Source organism: Apteryx rowi, unplaced genomic scaffold (assembly GCF_003343035.1).
Source record: "Apteryx rowi isolate R43461 unplaced genomic scaffold, aptRow1 scaffold_40, whole genome shotgun sequence".
In the NCBI taxonomy this organism is placed as follows: domain Eukaryota; kingdom Metazoa; phylum Chordata; class Aves; order Apterygiformes; family Apterygidae; genus Apteryx; species Apteryx rowi.
The window spans coordinates 4,115,113-4,139,813 of record NW_020450530.1 but is presented as its reverse complement, the minus strand read 5'-3'; the positions used below and the strand labels follow the sequence as shown (position 1 = coordinate 4,139,813).

At 44.4% G+C, this 24,701-nt stretch overlaps 1 protein-coding gene across 2 annotated transcripts in view; it reads left to right on the top strand.

Moving 5' to 3' along the window:
* The window catches only part of FBXO21 (F-box protein 21), a 24,439-nt gene extending 353 nt beyond the window's left edge, over nt 1–24,086 (top strand). Inside the window, exons 2-13 of one of the 2 annotated variants that reach the window (XR_003255070.1) lie at nt 2,258–2,393; nt 4,599–4,693; nt 6,854–6,975; nt 8,812–8,958; nt 9,827–9,960; nt 10,218–10,354; nt 11,165–11,341; nt 12,147–12,279; nt 14,916–15,106; nt 16,062–16,219; nt 18,918–19,952; nt 20,035–24,086. Coding sequence is in view for 1 of the 2 variants with exons in the window: in XM_026075071.1 (XP_025930856.1) it covers nt 2,258–2,393; nt 4,599–4,693; nt 6,854–6,975; nt 8,812–8,958; nt 9,827–9,960; nt 10,218–10,354; nt 11,165–11,341; nt 12,147–12,279; nt 14,916–15,106; nt 16,062–16,219; nt 18,918–19,096 (1,609 nt within the window). In the remaining variant the exon portion in view is untranslated. Of the gene's footprint in view, nt 1–2,257; nt 2,394–4,598; nt 4,694–6,853; nt 6,976–8,811; nt 8,959–9,826; nt 9,961–10,217; nt 10,355–11,164; nt 11,342–12,146; nt 12,280–14,915; nt 15,107–16,061; nt 16,220–18,917 lie in introns of both variants that reach the window. The other variant, XM_026075071.1, reaches the window with a different exon arrangement.
* Nucleotides 24,087–24,701: the final 615 nt, after the last annotated feature.

Below are 24,701 nucleotides of genomic sequence, written 5' to 3'. Positions count from 1 at the left end.
GAGCCGGCGCGGCCGCCGGCCTTGGCGCTGCCTCCCCCCCTGCCGCCCAGGCGGCGGTGCGGGCCGGCAGCCGCCCGGACAAGGGGTGTCCCCCAAGCCTGGCAGGTCCCCGGGCCGGCGCCTCGCGGCAGGTGGAGGGTTTGTCTCCAGGGCTTTGCGGGGGGCCATTTCCAGAGAAACCAAAACGCCCTGGGCTGCGTTTCACTGCCCGGGGCCTGCGTTTCCCCCAAAGGCAGTCACGGAGGACCCGATGAGAGCGTAGCTGGGTTGTAACTGGTGAAGCCTATTAAAAACGCTTTAATGGGGAATAGAGCCTAATTACTACTGTTCGTATTGCTTCCAGCAGCTCTACAAACGGTGCTCCTTCACTGGAGCTGCCAGTCTGCCTGGAGTAGGGTGCACTCGTCTGCTGCCTGCTCTCGTCTGTGTTTTGGCACGGGACAAGTAGCAATATTGCTTTCAGTAATTGCTGTTTGGCTTCTAAAATTTAGCTTAGCTCAAATGGGAGGATTATTTTCTCTCCACCTGTGAAAAAGGCTACCGAACAATTACTGGTTCTCCAATTCACCACGCTATGGTTCGGGATAGCTGGCCAGATCCTTTCACAGATTCAGTGGCTCTAATTTCTGCAGAAATTTTGAACTTTTGAAATGGTTCAGAGCCAGCAGTTGAAATTGAATGTGGTAGGTGATTAGTACATGGTGCTGTCCTTCCCTGTCTTTGATAAAAGAACTTTTGGCAGGAGTCTGGGTATTGACCTTGTAGTCCTGGCTGGATTCCATCCTGAGTAATTGTGTTTTATCTCCCTAAAATTTTCAGTATAATTTCAACCTGAGAAATTGTTCTTTCTCATCCTAAAATAAATGGTTGTAATTGTCACTACAGTGTGGCTGCGTTTCAATGATAGATGAATGGCTAGGGATCCATCAGGAGAAAGGTTACTGTCTAAAGTTATTTGGTTAGTTTTTGACATTATTATGTAACTGCAAGTACAGGGTATTTGCATCTTCTACTAGTAATAAAATATCTTCCATGTGTGGATGGACACAACTATATGCATTTTGGTCAGTTGGAATAAATCTTGTATAGTGCTTTTTTTTAAAATATATTTTAACAGCCTGAAAAGAATCTAAAGCAACTGATGTAGTTGAAAGAAGAAAGTCTGACATGATGCTTTGAAAACTAGTAGTAACTGACAGAATATCAAAATGTGAAATAACTCCCCCTGTAAATTACAAGAGGCCTCTCTTTTTTTTTTTTTTTTTTTTTTTCCAGATTTCATTCCCATGCTGCCCACGGTATTTCCATCTGTGCTGATTCTTCCTCGTGTTTTAAACCCAACTGATCTTTGTGCCTTCAGAACAGCCATGCGTATTGCTGTGCTGGCCTGTGTTTTATTGCATGGGGCTGTCTTACAGCAGCACATGCAATAGTGATGCCACTTTATTAGGAAAGGTACTGCTAAGAATAGCACCCAAGCTGTTACCTGAAAATAGGTTTTCAGTTCACCTACCTTGAAGTACTTCTTAGTAAGCTATAAAATCTGTTTTAGCTTTTGGACTTCTAGGCTTAGAGAAGCAAGTACAGCTTTCTCTTGCAAGAGAGGCTTTTTTTATTTCTTATGTTAAAAATGAACTGCAAAAGCATTTAGCTGTCATGATTTGATTTCAGAATTCTGTTTTCCTCCAGTAGGTGTTGCCACCAGCAAGCACAATAGAGGGAGCTCTATTTTGTGCATCCTTTTGATTAGACCCATAATGTAGTAGGAAGAACATAGGACAATGAATTCTCGCTCTGTTAGATGACAAGTTAGCTTAAAAGCAATCCATCTTTAAAATGGCAAACTTTTTTTTATAATAAAACTCTGCATCTCTTTTATAGATGTGATACCTATGTTTGTTTAATGAAGCTTTAGAGGAAATCCCAGAAGTGCTTAGGATATTTAGATATTGAAAGACCTGGAGAATGGACCTTTCAGAGGTTTCCTGTTAATGTTTACTGTTGACAGGCAGTAGGAGAGCTTATTTTTAAATAACCAGAAATATTCAGATGAAATCAGTTGGATTTAGACTTTGATGTTTGAGTCTGTCTTTGTATTAATTTATTAAATTACATTAAAAGGTGTACTGTGTCTTAGCAGTGTCTCAGCTACTCAAGTCATATGGTTAAAATAAGGAAACATTTTACAGTTCTAGAGATTCTCCATGGTGCTGAAGTAATAACTAACGAACCTGTTCCTTTATATCTTCTTATATAGGTGGCCATCGTTACTGAAATACTATAGCCAAACAGATGGTGTTAGCTGGCTTGAAGAATACAAAGCACGGCACAGTGCTGGCTTAGAAGCCCAGAGAATTGTAGCTTCATTCTCCAAAAGGTTCTTTTCTGAACACGTAAGTAATCTTCTTTATATATTTGTGATAGGCTAGCTATTTGTGTTTAGTACTTCTTATTAGTTTGTCTTCCCTTTTTCCCCCCCATCTTTTCAGCTATCCAGTCAGAAAATTCTTAGTATTTCACTTTGTGTGCGAATGCTAGGCCACCAGCCAAAATGGAAGAAAAAGTTCAAAATCCAAGGTACAAACTGTGTAGAGTCCAAAACGCGCTCTACACATCGCATTCAGCTGTTAATGGGAGTCTCAGAGCATGTTTAAAAGCTCTTTGCTCATTGCCCCATGTTCAGACCTGGCTCTAGGAACTCAGCAACTCCTGAAGGACTGGTAGTTTGTTTATGCATACCACAGCCCATCAATTTATCTCACTGCAGACCTTGTGCAAGGGTATGCTCTTCTGTGAGTTGCCAGAAGTCAAAATAGAACCGAGGCACAATAATTGCACTGAATTGGAAAGTATGTATATTTTTGTGTTCAGTGTGTTTAAAAAAAAAAAAAAAAAGTGAAAATTTTATCTCTTATTTTATGTGTGAGACAACTGTTATTTCTGTTTGCTGAGTTGGTGGCTGTACTTTTTAGGTAGCTATACAGTTTGGGTCAACTGTGAAATGAGCATAAATGCTGCTGATAATTTTTGTCAAATTAGAAAGCTTAGGCTAGAGCCACTGAATGGCTGAGCTGGTGATGGCCACTGCTCTTCAGCTCCTTTATAAATACATTGTGGTCCAGCAGAGGATTCCCTAAAGGTATAGGAGACCCATGTTGAAATCCTCTATTTGATCCTAAGGAAAGGTTGGCACCTAGGTTTTCAACCCTGAAGAGAAAGGCCATGGGACCAGTAGGGTTTTGGGAGAGGGGTATGTCTTACCTGTTCTTTTTGAACTGCACTCTATCTGCAGCAGTTAGACATTTGACCATGGAAAAATGTGTGTCAGGGAATTAACTGGGAGAAGAGGTTCCTGGATTGCAATCCTGTTTCACCTCCTGCAGTCAAAGACTATTGCGGGACCATTCAGCAATATCCAAAGGTCTAATAATTAAGACAATCTCCTGTGGGGCTAGAAACCTTAGTTTGATTCCCTGCTTAGAATCAGAGAGGAAGAGACTTCCAGCCCAGGTCTGCTAGATCCCAGCTGAGTGTCCACTAAGGTACAGAGTATAATGGGAATCACTCTTCCTTATTCTCTTAGCCTATGTCCTGTATTGACAAGCTTGAAAACAAAAAGATTTGTTACAGTTAAGCCAAAGGTTTTTTTAAAAAAACGAAAACAAAAAAAACACCACCAAAAAACAGCTCTTCCAAATTCTGGAAGAAAATAACTATTTTGAGTACAGATATGTAAGTAGTTCTTTCAAAGAATTCAATTTGGTCAACACACTGGAAACTCCTGGTTAGCACATGTCAGTATTACTTAATCAGATGAGGTTTTTAATCGTAGGTTTGAAGCTGAAACAAAGGCCTATTTTTGTTCACTTTGACTTCTAGACACTGTACCACTCACTGCATGAGGCAGCTTCGCACCCATTCCAAAGAAGATACCCTAAATACCAATCAAAATCATATAGAAAATAAATCTCACATGTCACTATAATGAAAATCCTCTAGCTCTTTTGCTGCCCCACAGCCCATCTCCCTCCTGTTCTAGGTGTCGGGTATGTTCTTGTCCCACCTGGTGTGGGACCCTTCAGTGCACCAGCCGCATCATCTTAAAGGTAACTCTGAATTAGTGCTAACTGGGAAGCTGGCGTTGCCTTCAGCTCCTGCTTACTCGGAGGAGCTATAGAGGCTGTGACCTGTGTCTGCTCCTTCATTCCTCCCTCCAGTAGCAATCTGCTAAACCAGGGGGTGTGTGTAGAGGTTCAGTTGACCACAGCCAAAAGTTGATTCCAGCTTAAAATTGCTTTCAGATTGAGCCCAGCCTACATAGGACATGGTACTACTGGGCTGGCCCAAGCACCTCTCTGGGAACGCTGCTTGCTGTGGTAGCTAGCTCATGTTGTTGGAGGATGCTACTCAAAGGTTCCTTGTAGTAAATCCATAGAGTGGAGGCCATAAATACATGATGAACTGGATATTCTGAACATCGTAAATATATATATTTTTTAAAATGTCATCGAAAATTGGTTTTGAGATTATTTTTTTTAATGTAATTATTTAGAAAAGAATCTCTTGTGCTGTGTGTAACTCAGTGTCTGGTTTGACAGGTCCCCTGCGATGGATTCAGTGACATTGAGACTCTTGGGTGTCCAAGTCATTTTTTTGAGGATGAGCTGATGTGTATCCTTAACATGGAAGGAAGGTAAGAAAAAGTGAGAGGGATTTGAAGTGGAAGGGATTTTTTTTTGCTCTAGCAAGTTAAAGGAAAACTCTACTGTGGTGAATGCCTGACTTGCATGATTTTTGTCATTCTTATAAACCAATATTCCCAAGCTTACTGAGGCTTGGAGGTATTGTTTTGTGTTTAGTTTCAGAACAGATTTAATATTCCCAGAAGAAACCATGTAAAATTTTCTACAAGAAGGAGGTCCTCTAGGTTTGTGTTGCTATCTGTTGCTTGCTTGTTTCCTTGCAAGTGCATGATGTCTCTCAGCACATGTTCCGTGTACCCTCTTCTCTGCAGTAGCCACTATCTTAAGGGATTCCCAGGGGTTTTTTGTTGGTTGTTTTTTGTTTTGTTTTACCTGCATCAGTTTGCTGAACTGATTTACAGCATGTTCCCAGAGACAGTTATATTGGCATAACTGAAGAGGTGGCTTGCTGCTGCAGCACAGGAGGAAAGCAGAAATCCTTCAGTTAGTATTGCCATCATAAATCCCTGTATCGTGAAACCACAGCCTTTTTTTTCTCCTGTTGCTTTTCTTAGCTTTAGCAAGTTGGTACAATTTTTGTCCCAAAATAAACAAGTGAGTTTAACTAAGCCACTGCAAAATTTGCAGTTCCATAAATTATTCAGATGGGTGTAATGCCAAGCTGGTAAATAAAACTTCTGGTTCTCCTCTGCCTAGGTGTTCTTAGTACCATGGTTCTAACCTTAGTTCTAGTACCATGGTTAACCCTGAGCAATATAAGTCATTGGTTCATTTGAAGGTTTTTTCTGTTGGTAGCATGTAAACCAGGCTGCTTTCACTGTGATATGAAGCAGCAATAGATTGCTCTTAATGGAGTCTAATAGCCTTGATTAAAGGGGCTGTTAGTAGAGCTTGAAAAGACATCAACTGGAATGACAATCATCTCATTTTTGCTTTTTCACATCCATTTTGTGAATTCTCTATTTAAACTGGAATTAAACATCTCTCATTTGACAACTGGTTAAAAAGCTTTTGAGCCTTTGCACTAGCCAAATGCCTCCCCATAAAGCAAAATTGATGCTAATTACACCCTGATTAGGCTGTAGTCATCGCCATTCAGGAGCATTAGGCTAAATCATTTCCCTGGAAGATATCCGAATAAGGCAGTTGTCCCTATTGAACTTCCCAATTTACTGGGAGAGTAAAAAGTGTTATGAGGTTTGATTGTTCTCCTGTCCAGCAGGATGGAGAACACTGATCTGACCTGCAAGCTGGAGCAGAGGAAAGGCAAGCAGGGGAAGAGGCATGTCTCTGAAGAAGTAAATTGGACTTCTTTTAAAGACATGGCAATAGCGGGGCCTAGGAATCAGTATGATTCTCCCCTGTTTTTTGGGGCCAGGGCTTTGTACCATTCCAAACTATTTGGTGTAAAAGTGTTTTGTGAGGCACTGGCTAACCCATTACTAAAGGTCAGGGATTGTCTAGATTTAAAAGCCTCTAGGTTGGTCTGTCATATTTCAGGTGATATCTTCAAACGTTACCTGGATCGTAATCAGCCCTCTACTGCTTTTCCTTGGGCCTTTGCCTGTTAATTTAGAAACTGAAGGGACTTTACGATATCAGCTGTAAGGCTTTGGATTGTGTGATCTACAAGTCAACTGTTGATCTCTTCCTGGCTTTTCAGAATAACAAAGGATTTTTGTTCTGGGCATTTTTTTCTTCTGAATCCTATTAGACCTATATTCATGTGCCTCACTGATTTCTTTAGCTGTGAGAGGATATTTTAAGACTGTGTTCTGGAGGGATCCAGAGTCAGACAGAAGACAATATTTTATGAATAAAATATGGGATTTTAATCAGGTATTCCTGAGCTAGTTTAATCAGGATCTGTGTTGTCTCCTATGAGACTGTATCTTCCCAGAATGTTATATTAGTGATAGGATGAAAATCTGCCATGATGGGAGCAATATTTTGTAGATATCTTAAGCTGTGTTTATTTTGACAATGAGTTTGCTCTTAACATTTGCCTCTTTGGTGATAGCCGTGTTGTCAGTCTTTTTTAGAAAAACAATAGTCTAAATTGTAAACTTGTGTTCACTGGAAAAGTTAAACCAAATGTTTACACTTAAAGTGCTTGTTTAGGGCAATGCTTTTTGTATTTGAATATGCAGGAAAGGTCTCACCTGGAAGTACTATGCAAAGAAAATTCTATACTTCCTACGGCAACAAAATATATTAAAAAATCTGAAGGAGTATCTTCAGCGCCCTACGGATCGGCAGTCATTTTTGGAGGGTAAGTGTTTTTCTGGCAGAAACCCCATGAAGAACACTTAGTGACAGCTTCCCATCACTGTTTTACTTGGAGAGAGGCTTCCTTGCTTGTACTTCAAGTAGCCTTTGGAGAGTGACTCAGAATTAAGTTTGGACATTTGGTGTATCAGAAATCTTCAGAAACTTACAGTAAGTGCTTCGGGTTGCATCAGAATATCAGGATTCTGTTAGCTTTTGTCAGTGCTGTGTACTTGAGTGGTTGTGCATGGACAGGCGAGTAGAGAAGCAATGGAAAAAAATGTTAAAACATTTACATTTGCACCTTGGCCAATGTCCTGAAGAGACCAGCAGTTACTCAGCATCCTAATTAGCCGACATTGCAGCAGCATTGTAACTGTGGCCCATGGGCTGAGTGCGGCCTATCAGAACAACTGGTCTGATTTCTAACCAGCTCCCTACCATCTTTTATCCCAAGAGCTTCTCAGGTGTGGGTAAGAAGCAGGCTGCAGGCAGGGTGAATTTTGGCAGCTCATAGCCTGTGTGCTGTGACTTTCTCTTGAGAGCTATCTGACTACTGTCCTGTTGTAACTGTGCACTGCAGAGTTGGGTAATGGATACATGTTCAGTCACGTTGTGGGAACGCACATGCATGCTGCTGCAAAGAAAGAAGAGGCATTTCTGCAATTCATGCCCTCAGTCTGATGGACTTTTCTCCGCTTCAGGCTTACTATGGAGAAGGTGGTATTCTGAAGGTGCTGAAATCTGCCACTGTCTGTAGAAGAGCCCCTTACTCTTGATATATATCTCAAAAAGACCATAGGAAAGAGCCTCTAACACCAAAGCTGGTTCTTGTAAGTCCCCTTTGAGAAGGGACGATGCTGGGACAAGAAAGGAAAGCCAAAGGTGGCCTTTTTCTAGAAATATGCAGGACGGTTAATTATGTAGGTTATCATATGGGCCCTAAATATATGCATTTGTCTGCCATGAGAGTGCTATTGAGCACCAATAGCTACACCTATGTGAAATTTCACCTGGTTAGCATGGGGGACACTAGGGAAAAAAGATGTGGCTTGGGGCCCTGCTGATATCCACCTGGCAGGGAGGCACTAATGAGGCACTTTAGGGAGCTGGAAGAGGTATGATCTGTGCAAAATTCTTGCAGGTGAATATAGTTGATTCCAAAGGTTGAACAGTATGGAGGCTTTGGAAAGAGCAGTGGTGACAAGACAACAAGGAGAGGATTCTGAGAAAATTCTTTCCTGTTCTGTTCTAGTGGTCTCTGAAATGAAGATGGAGAGCCAGGAATGGAAGAGAAAGATGAACATAGCAGAGGAGGGAACAGTGAGCAAGAATAATAGTGATTGAGGGTGTGGCAGAAAGAAATCAGAGCTGAAGTAGAGATGAGGCTGAGATTATTTGAGGCTCTGAATTAGAAATATTACAAGTTGGGAGGATGCCAGGAGATCAGAGAGTGGCAGGAAGTTTGGCTGGTTAAACCCGGTCTAACAACTTACCCAGTTGATGTGCAAGTCTATTGCTTTCCCTTTCAAGATGGTGGAGAGGGGAATACTGAGTTTGTCAGAAGAACAGGAGGTTACATGTGTGACATCTGAAATCTGGAGGCTAAACATATGCTTTCCAAAGTGAAATTGCTGCATTTTAATTGGCAGTTATCATGTTGGCTTATTCTTTGCTTTTATATATTGGGCTTATCACATTATATACAAACTAAAACGGAAAGCTCCAGTGTTCTGCAGCATTTGCCTGTTCTGTGCCATAGGGCTGCAATTTAGGGTAGATAAAAACTAAACAAAGAAAGAACTGAAGTCCTGTTTCTTATGTAGTTTGTTTTTTCCAGGTGCTGTTTTAATTGACCAATACTGTAACCCTCTATCAGACATCTGCTTAAAAAGTGTCGAGGCGCAGGTCGATGATATCACAGATAAAGTGCGCAAAGTCCTGCGGACAAAAAATCCAAGGCATCCCAGCTTGGCTTCCAAGGCAGGTACTGTACAGAAACATGTGCTTTACTGCAGAGCATTTCTGCAGGGCTCTGGATACAGGCAGACAAGGTGAAACAGCTGTTGAATTATTGCAGCATAAATAGTTGTTGTCCCTAATCCCCTTGCAAATGCATTCTGACACTTGCTTAACTATCATGCAGGTAACAGCCATTTGTTCAGCCACAGAAACTCAGTATATCAGGGTTGTCTGTTCATCTCCTTGATGTTGTCTAGGCAAAAAAAAGCTTGGGGGTGGGGGGAGGTGTTCATTTTCCCCTGAAGTCTTAAGCAGTCCTGATACGTAGCCAGGCAAAGCAGGGCTGTGGGGCATCCTCTTCTTTTTTGCAAGTCTTAGAAAGTTAGCAGCAGTAGAAAAGATGTGGGCTTTAAGATCTCCAAAGGTCAGGCAGCCTCTTGCTCCTTGGTTTGCAAAAGCATTCTCTAATGTTTGCTGTCCTTCAGGGAGAGAATGAATGCTTGGCTGCATCTGTGTATGCCTGGGGTGGCCAACCTGGGACTCTTGAGCAGTGAAAATGTACCTCCCGTGACCGGATCGTGTCACACGTCCAGCTGCAGTGCTCTGCTGGCACGGGATGGTTTGATTTGGTTCTCTAGCTGTGGGAAGAAGCAAGGCAACACCGTTGCACAGCTGAGCTGCAGGGGAGTCTCCTGAGCCAGGCCACGTTGCGAGTGGAGTGGTAGGGCTCTGTGCTGCCACGGTCACCTCCAACCAGTGTCTCTTGACTATCTGAACTGAGATATTTCTCTTGTGTTTTCAGTCCACATGAATTATGGTTTGAGAATTGTTGTATCAGGAAGGTTAAATACACTTGTTTTCTCAGTCCTTATTGCTCTGTGTGTCTTTTTTAGGAGAGGTCTTGATTCCAGAAGTGGAGCTGCAGCGGCAGGTACTTGATGCTATGAATTGTGTCCTATATGAGCAGCTAAAATACAAAGGAAATGAGCTGGATTACTATAACTCCCTGAATTCATACATTCACCAGGTATGTGTATGTTAGGCAAACACTAGTAGTCTGCAAGGCTTGAGACATTTGATGGGTGGTGGTTTTTTTTGTCCAAATGTAGTCAGGCAAATAGTTTTCTCTCAAAAGAATAATTTGCTGTAAACTCAGTATGATGTCATCTTTTAATGCACGTTCTGTCTAGGCTGTATTTTCATGTTCTATATTTGTGAAATCAAACCTTGCTTTTTTGTGTGTTTTTTATTTTTAATGTCCCACACAATCTCCCCCCCACCCAGGTTTTGATTCGCAGGACAGGAATTCCAATCAGTTTGTCTGTGCTTTATTTAACAATTGCCAGGCAGCTGGGAGTCAAACTTGAACCAGTCAACTTCCCTAGTCATTTTCTGCTGCGATGGTGTCAAGGGAAAGAAGGGTAAGCGATCTGCTAAATTTCAGAAGTTGTGTCCACGCTAATAAAAGCCAGAAATCATTTACAGCTCTGTACCTCTCCCAGAATGTTTAATTATTTTCCATCTGTAATTATAAGCTGTGCTGAGGAAAAGATCAGACCTCTAAGAAGTTCTCCCAGAACTCAGCTCTGCTGTTAATGAACTGTAACAGATTTTCTGAGTGTGAAATAACAATAATCATGTGGCAATGTTTCTACTACTTAATAAAATTATGAAAAACTGGAAAGAAAAAAGGTGCTGATTTCACTTAACCTTTTGTACAGAACATTTGCTGGAGGTCGTTACTGTTGTACTGTGCACTCATTTAATCCTCTAAATCAGCGCAGGAAATCTCTGACCTGGTCTCGATTAATTTAGAGATCTGTATTTTGCGAATGACATCAGCAGTCTAATTCAGAACAATGGTTTTGTCTGTACGTACCCCTTTTGGGGCTATGCTTCAGACGCCGTAGGCATGGGCTTTGTTGTGCTTTCCAACACATCTTTAATATAATGGAGCAATAGAGAGAGCAAACCTGAAAATATTTGAAGAACTGGCATGATGGAACGAAAAAGTATTTAATTGCTCTGTCTTTTCCCACATATGTTTATCTGAAGAAGAAGGCAGAAGGAGAGAGAAGGTAGCAGGTAATCTTATGTTAGGAGGGAGCTGAGATACGAATGACACTTGTTTTAACACAACCTTGAAAGCACTTAAAGGAGAGCAGAAATAGGTAATCCTGCTTTACTGAGAGACCCGTCGTCACAGTGTAGTTTCCTTGATGTTTTGTTAGAAGTGCAGATATTTTTGACTACACCTACATTGATGCCTTTGGAAAGGGGAAGCAGTTGACGGTGAAGGAGTGCGAGTACCTCATCGGCCACCATGTGACAGAGGAGTTCTATGGAGTGGTGACTTCAAAGGAGGTCTTGCAGCGTATGGTGGGAAATCTCTTAAACCTTGGAAAGCGGTGAGTTGTAACTGAGGAGCGTCTGGCCTGTAAAGTCTGTGAAAGGGAACCCAAAATATACTGTCTGCATACCCAATACTACTTCTTAACAGTATTTGAGTGCTTTAATAAGGTATCAGTCATGCCAGGTAATCTCTTGAGAACTATGAACATTGTGTTGCAGTGCTTAGTTGCTCTTAATCACCTGCAGCAGTATTGTGTGGAAGCGAGAATATTTAGTAAAACTAGTTTCATTCGAGAAAATGAACAGATCACTTTTTCTATGCGAGAAGCTGATAAGAACTGTAAAGGACTATTTACCATTCCCTTGAGTGCAGAGCCCTTCATTATGATTGGGTAGACAACCCATGTGCTCAAATGAACAATTTCAAAGGGACTGTTGTTTTTTGTTGAAAACCTTTTTTTATTTTCAAACGTACCTCTTAATCATTTTTTGAAGTAGTAGTAGGCAGAAATCACTGAGTAAAAGAACTGCTTTAGCTGTAATTAAGCAAGGGTAACAAAAGCAAAGTTTAAAAGGAAGTGAACATAAGACCTGGAGAGAAAATTCACTGAACAGGGTTATCTGACCAAGTAAAATACTGGAGAAGTGGGAGGGTGAGTCTGGCTAGCAACTGTGTAGTATTTTTCCTTCTGAGCAGGCTGGTGGAGATGATGAGCAGTGGTCAGCCCTGGAGTCACTCCTACTGAATGAGTGTACTGGTACTGTGTAGCATTGTTTTCGGTGGCTATCTCTATATGCTGGAGTACGGGGGACAGGGGTTGGAGAGCTAGCCTTACAATTGACTTCCTTTTTTGCTGGCAGAGAAAGCACTGATCAGTCTTACCAACTCTTGAGAGACTCGTTGGATCTGTACCTGGCCATGTATCCAGACAATGTGCAGCATCTGATGCTCCAGGCTAGGTTATACTTCCACCTGGGAATCTGGCCAGAAAAGGTACCTCGCCACTTGGTCATATGTTTTCTGATAGGCTAAGCACTATTAACACTAGCTATTGATTTTTTTGGACTACATCAGCTTGCATTATAGTCTGCCATGAGTTGTTTCTGTAATAAATGCGATTGAATGAGTTATCACACTTCAGAGAATCGATTTCTACTATATGAAGCAGGGAAAGAGGATGATTCTTTCTTGCTTGCACTAGGGGAGACTTGAGAACAACCTTGAGTCTGAGTCATAAGTTACTGTTTACTGCCTGGGTCTGACAGTTTATCTTGAAACCGATACTGTGGACTTCAAGCTGAAGCTGTAAGATACAAGAGCATTTTATGTGGTTTACTCCTAGATTATAGTGGTGGTAGAACTCTTGCTGAACTCATGCAAAAAGAGTGATTACCTTATGATAAAATTTATAAGAAATTATCTTTTACAAACAGGACCAAAGCTGTTCTCGGAAGCTTTAGCCACATAATCAGTGATTGTTGTGAAAAAGCAACCTATAAAAAAAAAAAAAAAAAAAAAAAAAAAAAAAAAAAAAAAAAAAAAAAAAAAAAAAAACCACACAAGGACAGGAATATTAATATTGCCTTCAGCCTTGAAACTTGAGTCCTACCATCTTGTGAAAGTGGCAGAGAAGGAACACAGCTAAAAGTTGTCTGGATCATTTGAGCCTTTCACTAAATTTGGGGAAGGCACAGGGAGGAAATGTGTAACTCAAAACAAGCGTCATTTGTGTAGTGCCTCACTACAGCAAAGGGATGTTCCGAAGTTGGAACTTCCTGTGCTTCTTCAGTGAAGATTATATGCGTGGGCAATGCCTATGTCAAATCCAAATGTTAGATTTGGGGTGGGGGGAGAAGTATCCCTTAGAATCCAGGACAACTAAGCAAGAGAGCAAAGCTTTTCCCACTAAATGGACTGAAGAATGGGATTGCTGGAGAAGCTGCCTTCCCTTTGAAGAAGTTACGTGCTAAGCTTGCTTGCTGCCATGAGAAAAAAATGGCAAGTTTTAGTGTCCACAAAAAAATAGTAGCCCAAACTAAGAAATTGTGTGCAGAGGCTCCCTGAGCTGAAATGGCAGATGTACTTGAATACAGGACAGATAAGTGAAACACTGAAAGATCTTCCCCTTTATGGCACTCAGCAGTGTGATTGTAAAGCACTGGTGCTTTGCGTATTTGCAATTTGCTGACTGTCAGGATAAATAATACACCCCATGGCTGAGTTTTATGCTGTGGTTTCTCTAACACCAAATTGCCAGACAGTCAAAATGTGCAACTTCTTTTAGTGATAGCTAGGCGTTTCAGTATCACATCCTCATATGCAGCCGCTCCTTCCGGGCTGTTAGATGGAACTGTAGTTAGCCAGAGAATATTACATGTTCAGCAGAGCAGAATCCACCAGAGCTGACAGCAGTTTCCCAGATTTGTAGAAATTGGTACAAAATATTAGGGGTTGAGCAGAGCTATCTAGCTTCCCCTTTCTATAGAGTTTTTGGTTTTAGCATCCTTTTTAAGGCACTAAGATGCCAGCTAGCTGAATTAAAGTGGCCAAGAAACCTGAACCGCTTCCTCTTCTCATACCTGATTATTCGTCTGTTCTTCCGAGTCTGTTTTCTTGAACTCTTGGTTGATGTTTGTGCCGAACAGCCTCACATCTATTTCTCTTTGCTTTTGCTGCTGCTCAAAACTTAGAGGCAACCAAAGCCTCCAGCATGTGATCAAGGTGACAGTCCTCTTCCCAGGGACTGAGCTGTGTCAGATCTCCAGTTTTGATGCTAAGGCAGCACTTGAGGTATTTGATGTTGGGACAGATGTATCTGCTTTTCCCCAAACTATTTAGGCAACAGTTTTGGTAAGATGCAGGGAGGAAAAAGTAAAACTTGTACTGTCAGCCTCTAACAAACTTTACAGCAGCTCTCATGCCCTGATGCTCTGACATTGTGCCAGAGGGTGTTGGTATTCTGGTATCCTGGTATTCTGGATCTACAGGTTTTGTTATTTTGAGAATACTTTAAAAGCTGGCATTCTTGAGATGCTTTGAGACAAGCAGGTTGTCTGTCTCTTGCTCTTTATTGCACAGCACAGCTAGTTTATTTTCACTTTCCTTTCCTTTGCTGCTTTCTTCTTCCTCTGCCACTCTCCCACAGAAATGTTGAGGAAACTTTTTTTAAACTGAAATGTTTGTTCTCAGGTACAGCAGAGCCATCTGGAGTTGCTTCATGGCAGCAATTTGGGAGACTAGCAATAGCATTCTCTTAACATCTTGAGAACCTTGAAATGGTCTCCTTGATGCCCTATAGTTGCAGAATGTGATGTGATTAACTCGTATGGCTTTAGTTTTGGGGAGTCATTTTGCTCAACAGTGACCTTCCTGGAAAGTAGCGAGCTTTACAAATAGAAAAAGAGAACTGACTGCAGTTTCTTCAGGCTAAGCAACTGTGAAGAACTCCTTGGGACTGTGTAGCTAAAGCAAAGATCCTCAGTCCTGTGTGGAGAGCTCATATGTGGTGGACCTCTAGGCCTGGGCACTTAGATCCAACTAACTTGAGAAGTATATCTGTATGTGCTTGTAAGTGGTGGGCTGCTGTAGGGACTTGTTCTGAATCTGTCTTCTTGTTTTGGTTGCTGAAGGTTCTGGACATCTTGCAGCATATTCAGGCTTTGGACCCATCCCAACATGGGGCCGTTGGATACTTAGTTCAACATACTCTAGAGCATATTGAGCGCCGGAAGGAGGAGGTGGGCCCTGAGGTGAAGCACCGATCAGATGAGAAGCACAAAGAAGTCTGCTTTTCTATCGGGCTGATCATGAAACACAAGAGGTGAGCTCTTCCAAACCTTCCCTGTGCTAGCAGGCTGCACTGTAACAAATGCAAAGTGTTTGTTCTCACACTAATGAAACATGGTTTTATCTGCCAAGGAAATATCAGGAAAAGAAAATGCCAGGCACATGCATCTGTGTTACATATCACTTAGAAAAACGGGAGCAGATCTTTCTGTCTCTTGAGAGATCAAGCATATTCACTGCTGTTTGTGAGGTGACTCATCTGAGCCAGCACATATCGCATAAGTAGAACTTCCACAGCACAAAGCTCTCAAAGCATCAGTAATCAGTTGATGAACTGCTGTGGTTTCTAGAGGAATGGTGGAACAGAAGCGAGTTCATAAGATGTGGTAAGGCTCATAAGGTAGCTTATGAATCTTTCCCTGTGGTATTATTACCACCTTCTTCCCCCATTTCACAGAGGCTTTGTGTTCCTGTCTGTACTACTCTGCCGGAATGACATGCCAGCAGTGTGTTACCTCGGCCTCTACTCTGACTCAGCAAGGCATCTGGAGCACATTTTAGGGCGTCAACAGTGGCAGTTATGATACCTCACAATTAATTGCTTAAATATTCTGAAAATAATGCTGGCTTTGTGTCTGGGAGTTCAATATTGGGATTACCATGTCTTTGTGACGGGAACAAAAGTAATTGCACAACACGGTAGAGTGGTTTGTTTCCTGTTCTCCCAGTTGCTGGTGTCCCAGTCTCAAGTTTGGTTTTCCTTTGTCCTCAGCTGTTTGTTCTGTGTATTTACCCAGTTACTTCTAGCCATTTCCCCCATCCCCAAAGCATACAGACAGACGCCCGCACTTCTCTTGTATCAGTTTTTCTGTTCTCCTTCATCTTGTGCCTACTCACAGGAGGCTTCTAGCCTGTTTTTGCTGTATGACCCTTGAGGAAAAGAGGTGGCTCTGTTTTCATGGTCTTTGTGGTGTAATCTTTTTAATTAGATATGGCTATAACTGCGTGATCTATGGCTGGGATCCTGCCTGCATGATGGGGCACGAATGGATCCGGAATATGAATGTCCACAGCCTTCCACATGGCCCTCACCAGCCTTTCTACAACGTGCTGGTGGAAGATGGCTCTTGCAGATACGCTGCTCAAGGTGAGCAAAGGAGTCTCCTGTGTATACCGTCTGTTCAGAAGTACAGAAGGGGTGGATTAGCTCTGCAGTGGCAAGTATTTGGATTGTGCTAGTGGCTGCACTGAAAGGGGTGCCTAAATGATTAGCTCTTTTAAGTATGAAGCATAAACTGTAAGTTAAGAATGAGGCGGAAAGGAAAATGATCTTGAATTCATGGCCTGTTTTGTTTGCTCTTGAGGAGATCACTACTGCTAGGAAGGAAAGTTAAGGACCACTTTGGTGTAATCACCTCTTAATGTAGAAATACATGGTTTATGCCATAAAAACCAATCATGTCCAAAGCATGATTGCTGCTTTTAAGAGAGCTGATTCAACTTTTGCTGAAATCTGCGGCTCTCACTCTGTGAAATTATAGTTGTGCTTTGGGCAGAACCTCAGAATAGGATCTAATGAGAGAGTGTGCTGACTTGACTTGTCAGGGCATGGTTCTGAGCAGCTTTCACCACAAGACTGTGAATGTGCCAAGATCCCGGAGAGCATGGACAGCGTGGCTTTTAGTGCCATCTCTGATAAGAATGGGACAAAAATAAATGTCTTGTCACAAATGCCAAGAGGTGCAGAAATCTCCCTTGCCCATTCTTAATGCAACATGCTGTTTAAAAACACACAAATGAAAAAACCCACCAACGACACAAAACCCAAAGTCTCGTCTGCTGGTCTAGTGTGAAGTTAGGACATAGGAAGTACCCAAGACAGGTTCAGAAAAAAATCGTATGACTAACTCTGTCCATCGTAAGCAGAGTGTTTCTTTGTCTCGTGTTTGCTCTCCTCTGCGAAAGAGAGGCATGGCATCCAGCTGGCAGGGCAGGTGCACGGCTTGACCTTAGAAGACTAAGAGAAAATGCGGAAGCTTCTAAACAGGAAATGCTGCAACAAAATGCGGTTCAGTTCTTTCACTAGAGGGTGCTCCCTAACACATTCTGATCCCGTACATGGGAGCAAGAGGTGGCTTTGCAGGAGGGTCCGCTCCTGTCTTTGAAGGTGTAAAGTGTGCAGGTGTGTCTGACTTTTTTTTTTCCCTTGAGATTTACCTTCTATTCAGTAGTCCGAAAAGATAGTGTGGGGACCTAGAATACGTGCAGCTCAGCCTTGTTGCTCGTATTAAGCGGTTTTTAGCTTCTCAGAGTCTTAAAAAAACAAATTCTTTTGTGCAACGGATTGTTATTAAAATGTGCACTGCAGTGAAAACTAATTAGATAACTGTCAACAAGTGCTTCTGGGGTTGAGTCATCTGTTCTTATTTCTTCTTCTCTCTTTTTTTTTTTTTTTTTTTTTTTTTTTTTTGTTTTTCTTCCCCAATTGTTTATAAGCAAGTGTAATGCTGGCTGATTCCAGAGCACGGCATATTTTAGTCAAGCTGTAGGTTGGCACTGTCATCTCCGTGGCTTCCAAGAGTTTTGGTATTTCTTGGGGAAAATGAGGGTTTTGTCCTTGTTTGCACTTTCTGCAGTTGTGCAGTACGAGAAAATGGTACTTTGCAAGGCCGTAGGACTGCACCAACCTGCTGAGGTACTAAGTTTTTGTGCTTTTGGATGCACATGCTGACATGTGGTAGTTGCTACCAAAGCGCAGCTTGCTCGGAAGTGCCTGTATGGATTAACATGACTTGTATGCGCTCTCTGTAGTGACCTGAATATGTTTCAGATTAATTAGTCTTGAATTATGTTCTCTGTGTTCCATCTCATCCCTGCACCTGCCTTGTAGATAAGTCAGACTTTGAGTTGGGCAGATTTTTGTGTTTACCTGTGTAGCTGGCAGTGCGCTGGAAAAAATGACATCATTCGGGGACTGCTGCAGAGCACCTGTACTTGTGATTTACTCCTGCGCTGCCTCTCAGTCACACTGCTTTAAGCAAATAATGAGGGAGCAAACGGGCCATTGGCTTGGGTCACCTTTGCATTGTAGTGCTGGTGTTTGCAAGTGTTGTTTAACTGCTGTGTTTAATCAAGTTAAATTGGTACCTTTCTTGTGTGGAGGAGGAAGTGGGGTGCTCTGGGAAAGAATCGACACGCTGTTCTTAGGGACTTTCTCTTACTGCGGGAAGTCTGGTTTTAGAGAAGTTAATTTTGCTGTGCGAGACATGGCTGAAATCCATGCTGGTGACTTCAAGGGACAAGGCACTCCAGGCTTCTCCACCAGGCCAATTTTGTGCAGTCAGCCTCACCTTGGAGCATTTGAGAAGGGTCTCTGCTTGGAATTGATCTCCCATAGGACTTGGGGGATCAGAGCCCAGTGCTGCAGCTTTTCCCAGCTGGGAGTGACAGGAGCATCAGACCATATCCTCTTGAGACCCTGTTGTCTCTCTGTGCTACTTAGTGCCATGCACAAAAAAAAGCACAAGACCTGTGGCCTGCAGAGTGAGAGCAGGTCAGGTCCAGCCCTAGCCTAATGTCTGGCAGGAAATGCAGTTCTCCAGCATAAAATACTTTTCATGTCACTAGTAAATGGTGCGAGCATCCGTTAGGAAGTGGAGATGAGGCTTTGTAAGCAATCATACTGGCATACCGTGCACTTGTTTCCTGGTTTGGGGTTGGTTTTGCTTAATGATCAAGAGGCAGTATTTCTGGAGCTCTGAGACATAAAGACTTGAAGCGCAGGTTTATTTTCTTGCAGCAGAGCGTTTCATGTAGTGATAACTGATTCTTTTCTTTCCTGACAGAGAACCTGGAATATAACTCTGAGCCTCGGGAGATCCCTCACCCTGACATTGGCCGTTATTTTTCAGAGTTTACTGGCATTCACTACCTACCAAATACCGAGCTAGAAATTCGGTACCCAGAGGATTTGGAGCTGACACGTGCCACAGTTCAGAAGATCTACAGTTCAGGCAAGGAGTGAGTGAAAAAGACATTGCGAGGACAGAAGCAGCTGGAGTGTAGCTTTATCCTCTTTGCGAGAATTGCCCGGAAGGCAAGTCTGGCGACAATCCTTTGGCTTAATGTATTGAGAACTGCATTGCACTTTGTAACCGGTGCTGTAGCATCTTTCCATTGCCTGCGTGCCCGTATTGGCCCAACGGCACAAGGACATATTGATAGTGGAGGCCAGGCGTAAGGATCTTGCAGGGACAGTCATGCTAGGAAGCACGTTGTCCTTTAGGAAGGATTTGCACATAGCTTTTGTTTTGTGATTGTCTTGCCTAGACTGTCGACACAGTGAGATCCCTACTGTGGAATAAGGAAGGACCCTCTCTTCCAGAGAAGGAAGTTGCTTGTCCTTGCAGTGTCCGTTCTTTTTTTTTTTTCTTTTTTTTAATGTGTATCTCACGCCGGTGGTCATTTTAAAATCTCTTATGTTTCACTGTTGTCTTCTCCAGTCTGAATTTTTGCTCAGATTTTGCTTCACCTCCGTAGTCTGATCGTTCACAGAGCTACCATTCCGATTCTGAACATCCTTATGGGCCCTGGCAAGTGCCCCAGCAACAAAAACAGAAACAACAAGGCTCCCTCGATTGGCAAGTGTGGTGGTAACTCTGAAATCCAGTTGACCAACTCGTGGATGGTACAAACTTTCCTCATCAGAAGATGAGCTCGTAGCCCTTTCCTGTGTCTGCTAAATGCATCCAGCCCATGTTCTTACCCTTGTTCTTTGGCCTGTTCATAATGTTTTTGTGTGAGATGGGAGCTGCAGCACAGCTGCAAATGCTCCCAGGACATCTCTGAACCGCATTGCAGTGTTCTGTGGAAGCTTTGAGGTCAGTGTTGGCGTGACTGTTTGACCTGTGGGGAGCTTCTACTCACTGTAGACTCTGATCTATAGGTATTTATTCAATACAGTGGGATCGTGACTGTGCAAGGAAGCTGGCCAACCTCAGAATCAGCCAAACCAGGTGTGAAAAAGAGATGTTCATGCCTGCAGCTTGAGGCCTTCGTCCTTTTTGCCAAAAGAGAATGGACTCCTGTGGGGGGTGCGGAAGGTGTACATATCCAGAAGGGAAGAGCTTTAGCAGCCCAGGGCATATGAAGACCAACAAGACCTGGAGGGTTCTCCTCTAAGTTCAGGCAGGACGGGGTGCAGATTGATTCCATGAATATATAGAACAAAAATAGCTCTGTGGTTTCTGAAGCAAGGCCTGTAGGCCAGCTGCAGCTAGTGTGTCTTCTCGTTGTGCAGCTGCAACACAGTAGTTACGTCGGAGGTGAGAACTAGGTGTTATGCCCTGTAGAGTTAGATGAATGCTCTTAGTTCTTTATAGCACTTCAAGTATTGCCATGTGAAGTCATGCACCCCTCCTTTTGAGAGAACGCTTGACCTGCATGCGTCCTTTTGAAACACTGAGCCCTGGTTAAACAAGAGGAAGCAATACTGAAAGCCCAGAGCTTTTCCCTGTGGAGCAGAGGTGGTCTGCAGGAATCTTGGTGCTTTAAGAAGAACAGCCCTGCATGGTTAATGCTGAGAAATGGTGAAGATGGTGGTACTCCAAGTTCTGTCTTTTAAGAAGTCTAGACTGAAATGAACTTGGAAGGGGGAGGAGGGGAAGTTTAGACTTTCCACAGAGGTAGAGTGGATCCAAGTGAAAGCAGGGTAGGGGCAAAGTCTCAACCAAAATCCATCCCTCCTGTTTCAAGCGTTGGAGTAGACTCTTGAAGCAGACTCCAAAAGATTCCTAATTAGGAGGTGAGGTAGGGAATGAGTCTGATGGATCACAATATTTATGCGGCTGAGAGTAGGCACAGAGGAGCAGGGCTTGGGCCTCTCCGTTCCCAGCCTCTGCTTTGATGGCCCCCATTATGTGACAACAAATACGTCAGTGAGGTTTCCTGAGGCTTTATGCTCCCCTCTGCCAAATGGGCGGTCTGTTGACATCTTGTCCCTCTTGAGCACATGAGGCGGTTTACCATATATAGAGTCCTCAGCAAAAGGTGCTGTCTGAATGCCAAGTAGAACTGTGCCATAGAATAGCCATGGAAGTCAACACAAAACTGGCCAAAGTTTCTCAAAAACTGGTGCTGGACATAAATATTTAATGCACTTGAAAACATGCTGTGTACTTTGTAAGCTGATGGGGGTCCCAGAGCAGCCCACAGAGCCCGTTATGCCCATCTTGCCGGGAGGACTCTCTTTATAGTCTAGAAAGAGTCTGGACAGGAGGAAGCAAGGGAACCGCTCCTGACTGCGCTTCACATGCACTTCCCCCACCCGCAGACTCTTAACCATTTCCGTTTTTGCATGGGGTGTAACAGCCAGTGCAAGGAGAGTGTTATCATGCAATAGTGGGTAGACATGCAAGTGACTTAAGCTCACAGGCAACCCACTTAGCCTGACAGCTAATACCTGTCGTCTGTTCTGCAAACATTATGTAGTTAGAGAATCTCAGTTGTCCTCGAACAGGTCTGCCTGCCACCACACTAAAGAGAGCAGCCAAATGTCAGTTGGCAATGATGAAAGAAAGGTTTCATAGAGCACCACCAAGGGTGGCTTTGCTGTGCAGACCAAGACCCCGAAAAATGTCAGTGCATGGTTATATGGATTTTCATGTTGTCCAGATGCACTGACACATCCTTGTATGCACCAGATTTGGAAGAGACTGAAGGCATTTCAGTGTTTACTGCCCAACATCAGCAGCACAGGGTCCAAGTCGATTTTGGGTCTTCAGACATAGCCAAAGGAAAAAGTATGTATGTAAAGGCTAACCCTTCTTGCTCCTGTGGGGTGAGGTAGGCCAGCCACCTTGTTCTGCGTTTCTGTCGCTGACTTTGGGATAGGCTGTGTTGCATGCTGTGAGTGTGTGTGCAGTTTTGATCTTGCTGAGGAGCAATTCCCACGTAAGTATTTGCAGCTGTGGGAGGCGTCAACCCAAGCATCCAAAGTAGCCAGGGAAAACAAACACAAGGATACCTCCCTATCCCTGCTTGAGCAGCCTCTTAAAATGCGTATCAGTTCTGGCAGACTGAGCATCGGAGGTCCAGCACAACCAAAAACCACATCTTTGGGTTGATGGAGGTCGCACAGTAGGTGTTCACCTGTGCATCGGGAGGCTCTTCTGTTTGTCTCTCTGTCCATCTCTCCCCCTCGTGGTAGCACAGGTGTTTTTGCAGCAGCCTCACATCATGGTTTCCCCAAGAAGACAGCAGTGGATCCCAAAAGTTCCTTGTGTCTGTGAGTAATGTCTGGGTCAGCAAGAATGTACATATGCTAGAGATTTTATATATATATATATATATATATGTATGCATATACATCACAACTTGTCCTCTGTTGTGTCTGTGCAGGCTTCGCTTGAAAAAAGGGATGCTTTGTTTTCTGGGGCAGGTGGAACTGTTGCCCCCCTCATGTTGTCTAACTTCACTCACCAGCCTTTCCACCAAGCAGAAAACCATTCCTATTTGGTCTGGTGCAGTAGCAAAATCTTCTGGTCCTGGGTCCCCTTGGGACAGGGGAGTGAATTTTGTGCTGAGCTAATATTGTCTTCTCCCTTTTCATTCTGTATCAGCAGCCATCTGTCCCATGGACAGAGTACTTGGGGGTGCTGTCACCTTCAGATGGCTTTCTGAAGGCTTGAGGGGAAAGGAAAATGCATAGGGAAGAAAGAGGAGGCTGGGAGGTGGCAGGGCAGGGAGCAAGTAGTAGTAGCTGCCTGACGCACAAGAAGACAACTACACGGAGAGGGGCTGGGCAGCGGTGGTGGGCTAGTTTAGAGCAGTGACATTGCGAGTCACTGGCTCAGTCTGCTGTGGCGACTAGTCCTGTGTTTCCAGCCCCACCTCACTGGAAATGGGAGTATGTTATAAAAGGTACTGCCATTCCCTGAGTTTCTTGAGCAGAGCATCCTCCTGAGAAGTTTGCTTTCCCTCTAGGGCAATGCCTGTGAGAAAGGCCAAAGAACTGCTCGTGGCCCTCTACCAGTGAAGCTTGGTCCCTGACCTCTGCACCTGCCGGCAGGGCTGGGGCAGGAGAGGGATGGCGAGTTGTATGCAGCATCCTCTTAGGAAATGCTTCTAACACATCCGGACCCATCGCAAACCCCAGGGCCAGTGGGGATGCACTCTTGGGTGCCCACACAGCCAGCAGAGCTGTGGGCCTGATGTCTGGCTGCTTGTCACCCTCCTTTACAAGCAAAAACAAAACAAAAAAAAAGCTAGAGGCCCTGAGGACATCTGCCCTGGCCAGCCCTTCCTCAGGCTGCATCCTTCGGGACTCTGCCTCTGAGCACGGGAAGGTGAGGGGAGAAAATGGGCTACTTTACATTGGAAGAAGACAGCTGGAGGTCATCTGGTCCAGTCTCCCCTTTCCCACTCCCCTGCTCAAAGTAAGGCCAGCTTCCCATGGGGTTGCTCAGGGTATGGTCCAGTCTCATTCTGAGGCTCTCCGAGGGTGAGGATGCCGCAGTTTCATGAACTATGCATGAGCACAAGTAGCAAGCGCGGAGCAGCTGGCCCCACCTGGCTGGTTCCTTCTTTATGCAATTGCCTTCTGCCACCCCAGGACCGGCTGCGCGGCCGAGGGCAGAGCGGTGCAGGTACTGGGCCTTGCCTCGAGCGAGCCTTTGGATTCTTGGCTCCTACCCCCCTCCTTTGGATGCGGAGGAGGCCTGGGTAAAGACGGATTAGATGAAAAATCAGCTGGGCCGGGCCCAAGGGGTAGCAGCCTCTGGCACTACATCCCCCCCTTGCTGGGAAGGAGCCTGGGACCCCTAGGCTCCACCTTGTCCTCTTTTTTTTTTTAACAGCTACTTCACTGTATGCTTCTCCTGAGGATCGGGGACAGCTGGAGCCTGGAAATGATTTGATTCCTTTCCTGTTTATACTTGGCTTTAGAAAATAAAACATATTGACTTGCTACCTACTGCCAACTCACGCTGCACCCTCGGAGCTGCGTGTGCTTTTCAGAAGTGCTGTGTTGTCTCTGGTGGTTTTCTCTTCCCCTGCGAGCRGGGGAGGCTGACGTGTCACCGCGAGTGCAGGAGCCGAGTCTAGCAGGGAGATAACGAGCGGCAGCAGCGCACACCTCTGCATCGGTGCCGCTTGGGCGCGCGCCCGGGGCCCCTGCACCACCTCGCCTCCCCGCCGCCTCGTCCTCTCCCGGGAAGGGCTGTTTCTCTCCCTGTTTGGGGTGAGGGGGGGATCCTGGGCCGGTCCTCTTGGCCCTGGCAGCTCCCACCAGCTGCCTCCTCCGTCCCTGCCCCTTGCTCTTGCCGACGTGCTGGGGACAGGGTGGCACTGCCAGCCCGGGGAAGAGGGGGGAAGCTGGAGGACTCGTGGAGGAGCCAAGGTTTCTGCCATGGTCGGGTGTCGGGTGAGGCGGGGAAGAGCCGCCTCCCAAAGCCGGGCTGGGGCCAGATTCTGCCCTGCCTGGGGCAGTGACCGAGCGGCCATCAGCGCAGGGGCTGGGACACGAGGGGGCACAGCCCAGGGCTCCTCTTTCCTGCCCCACGGAGGTGCCGGCCGAGCCTCCGGCGTGGGGAAGTGGGGGGGGGCTGTTAACTCTGGAACCTAACGCCGGC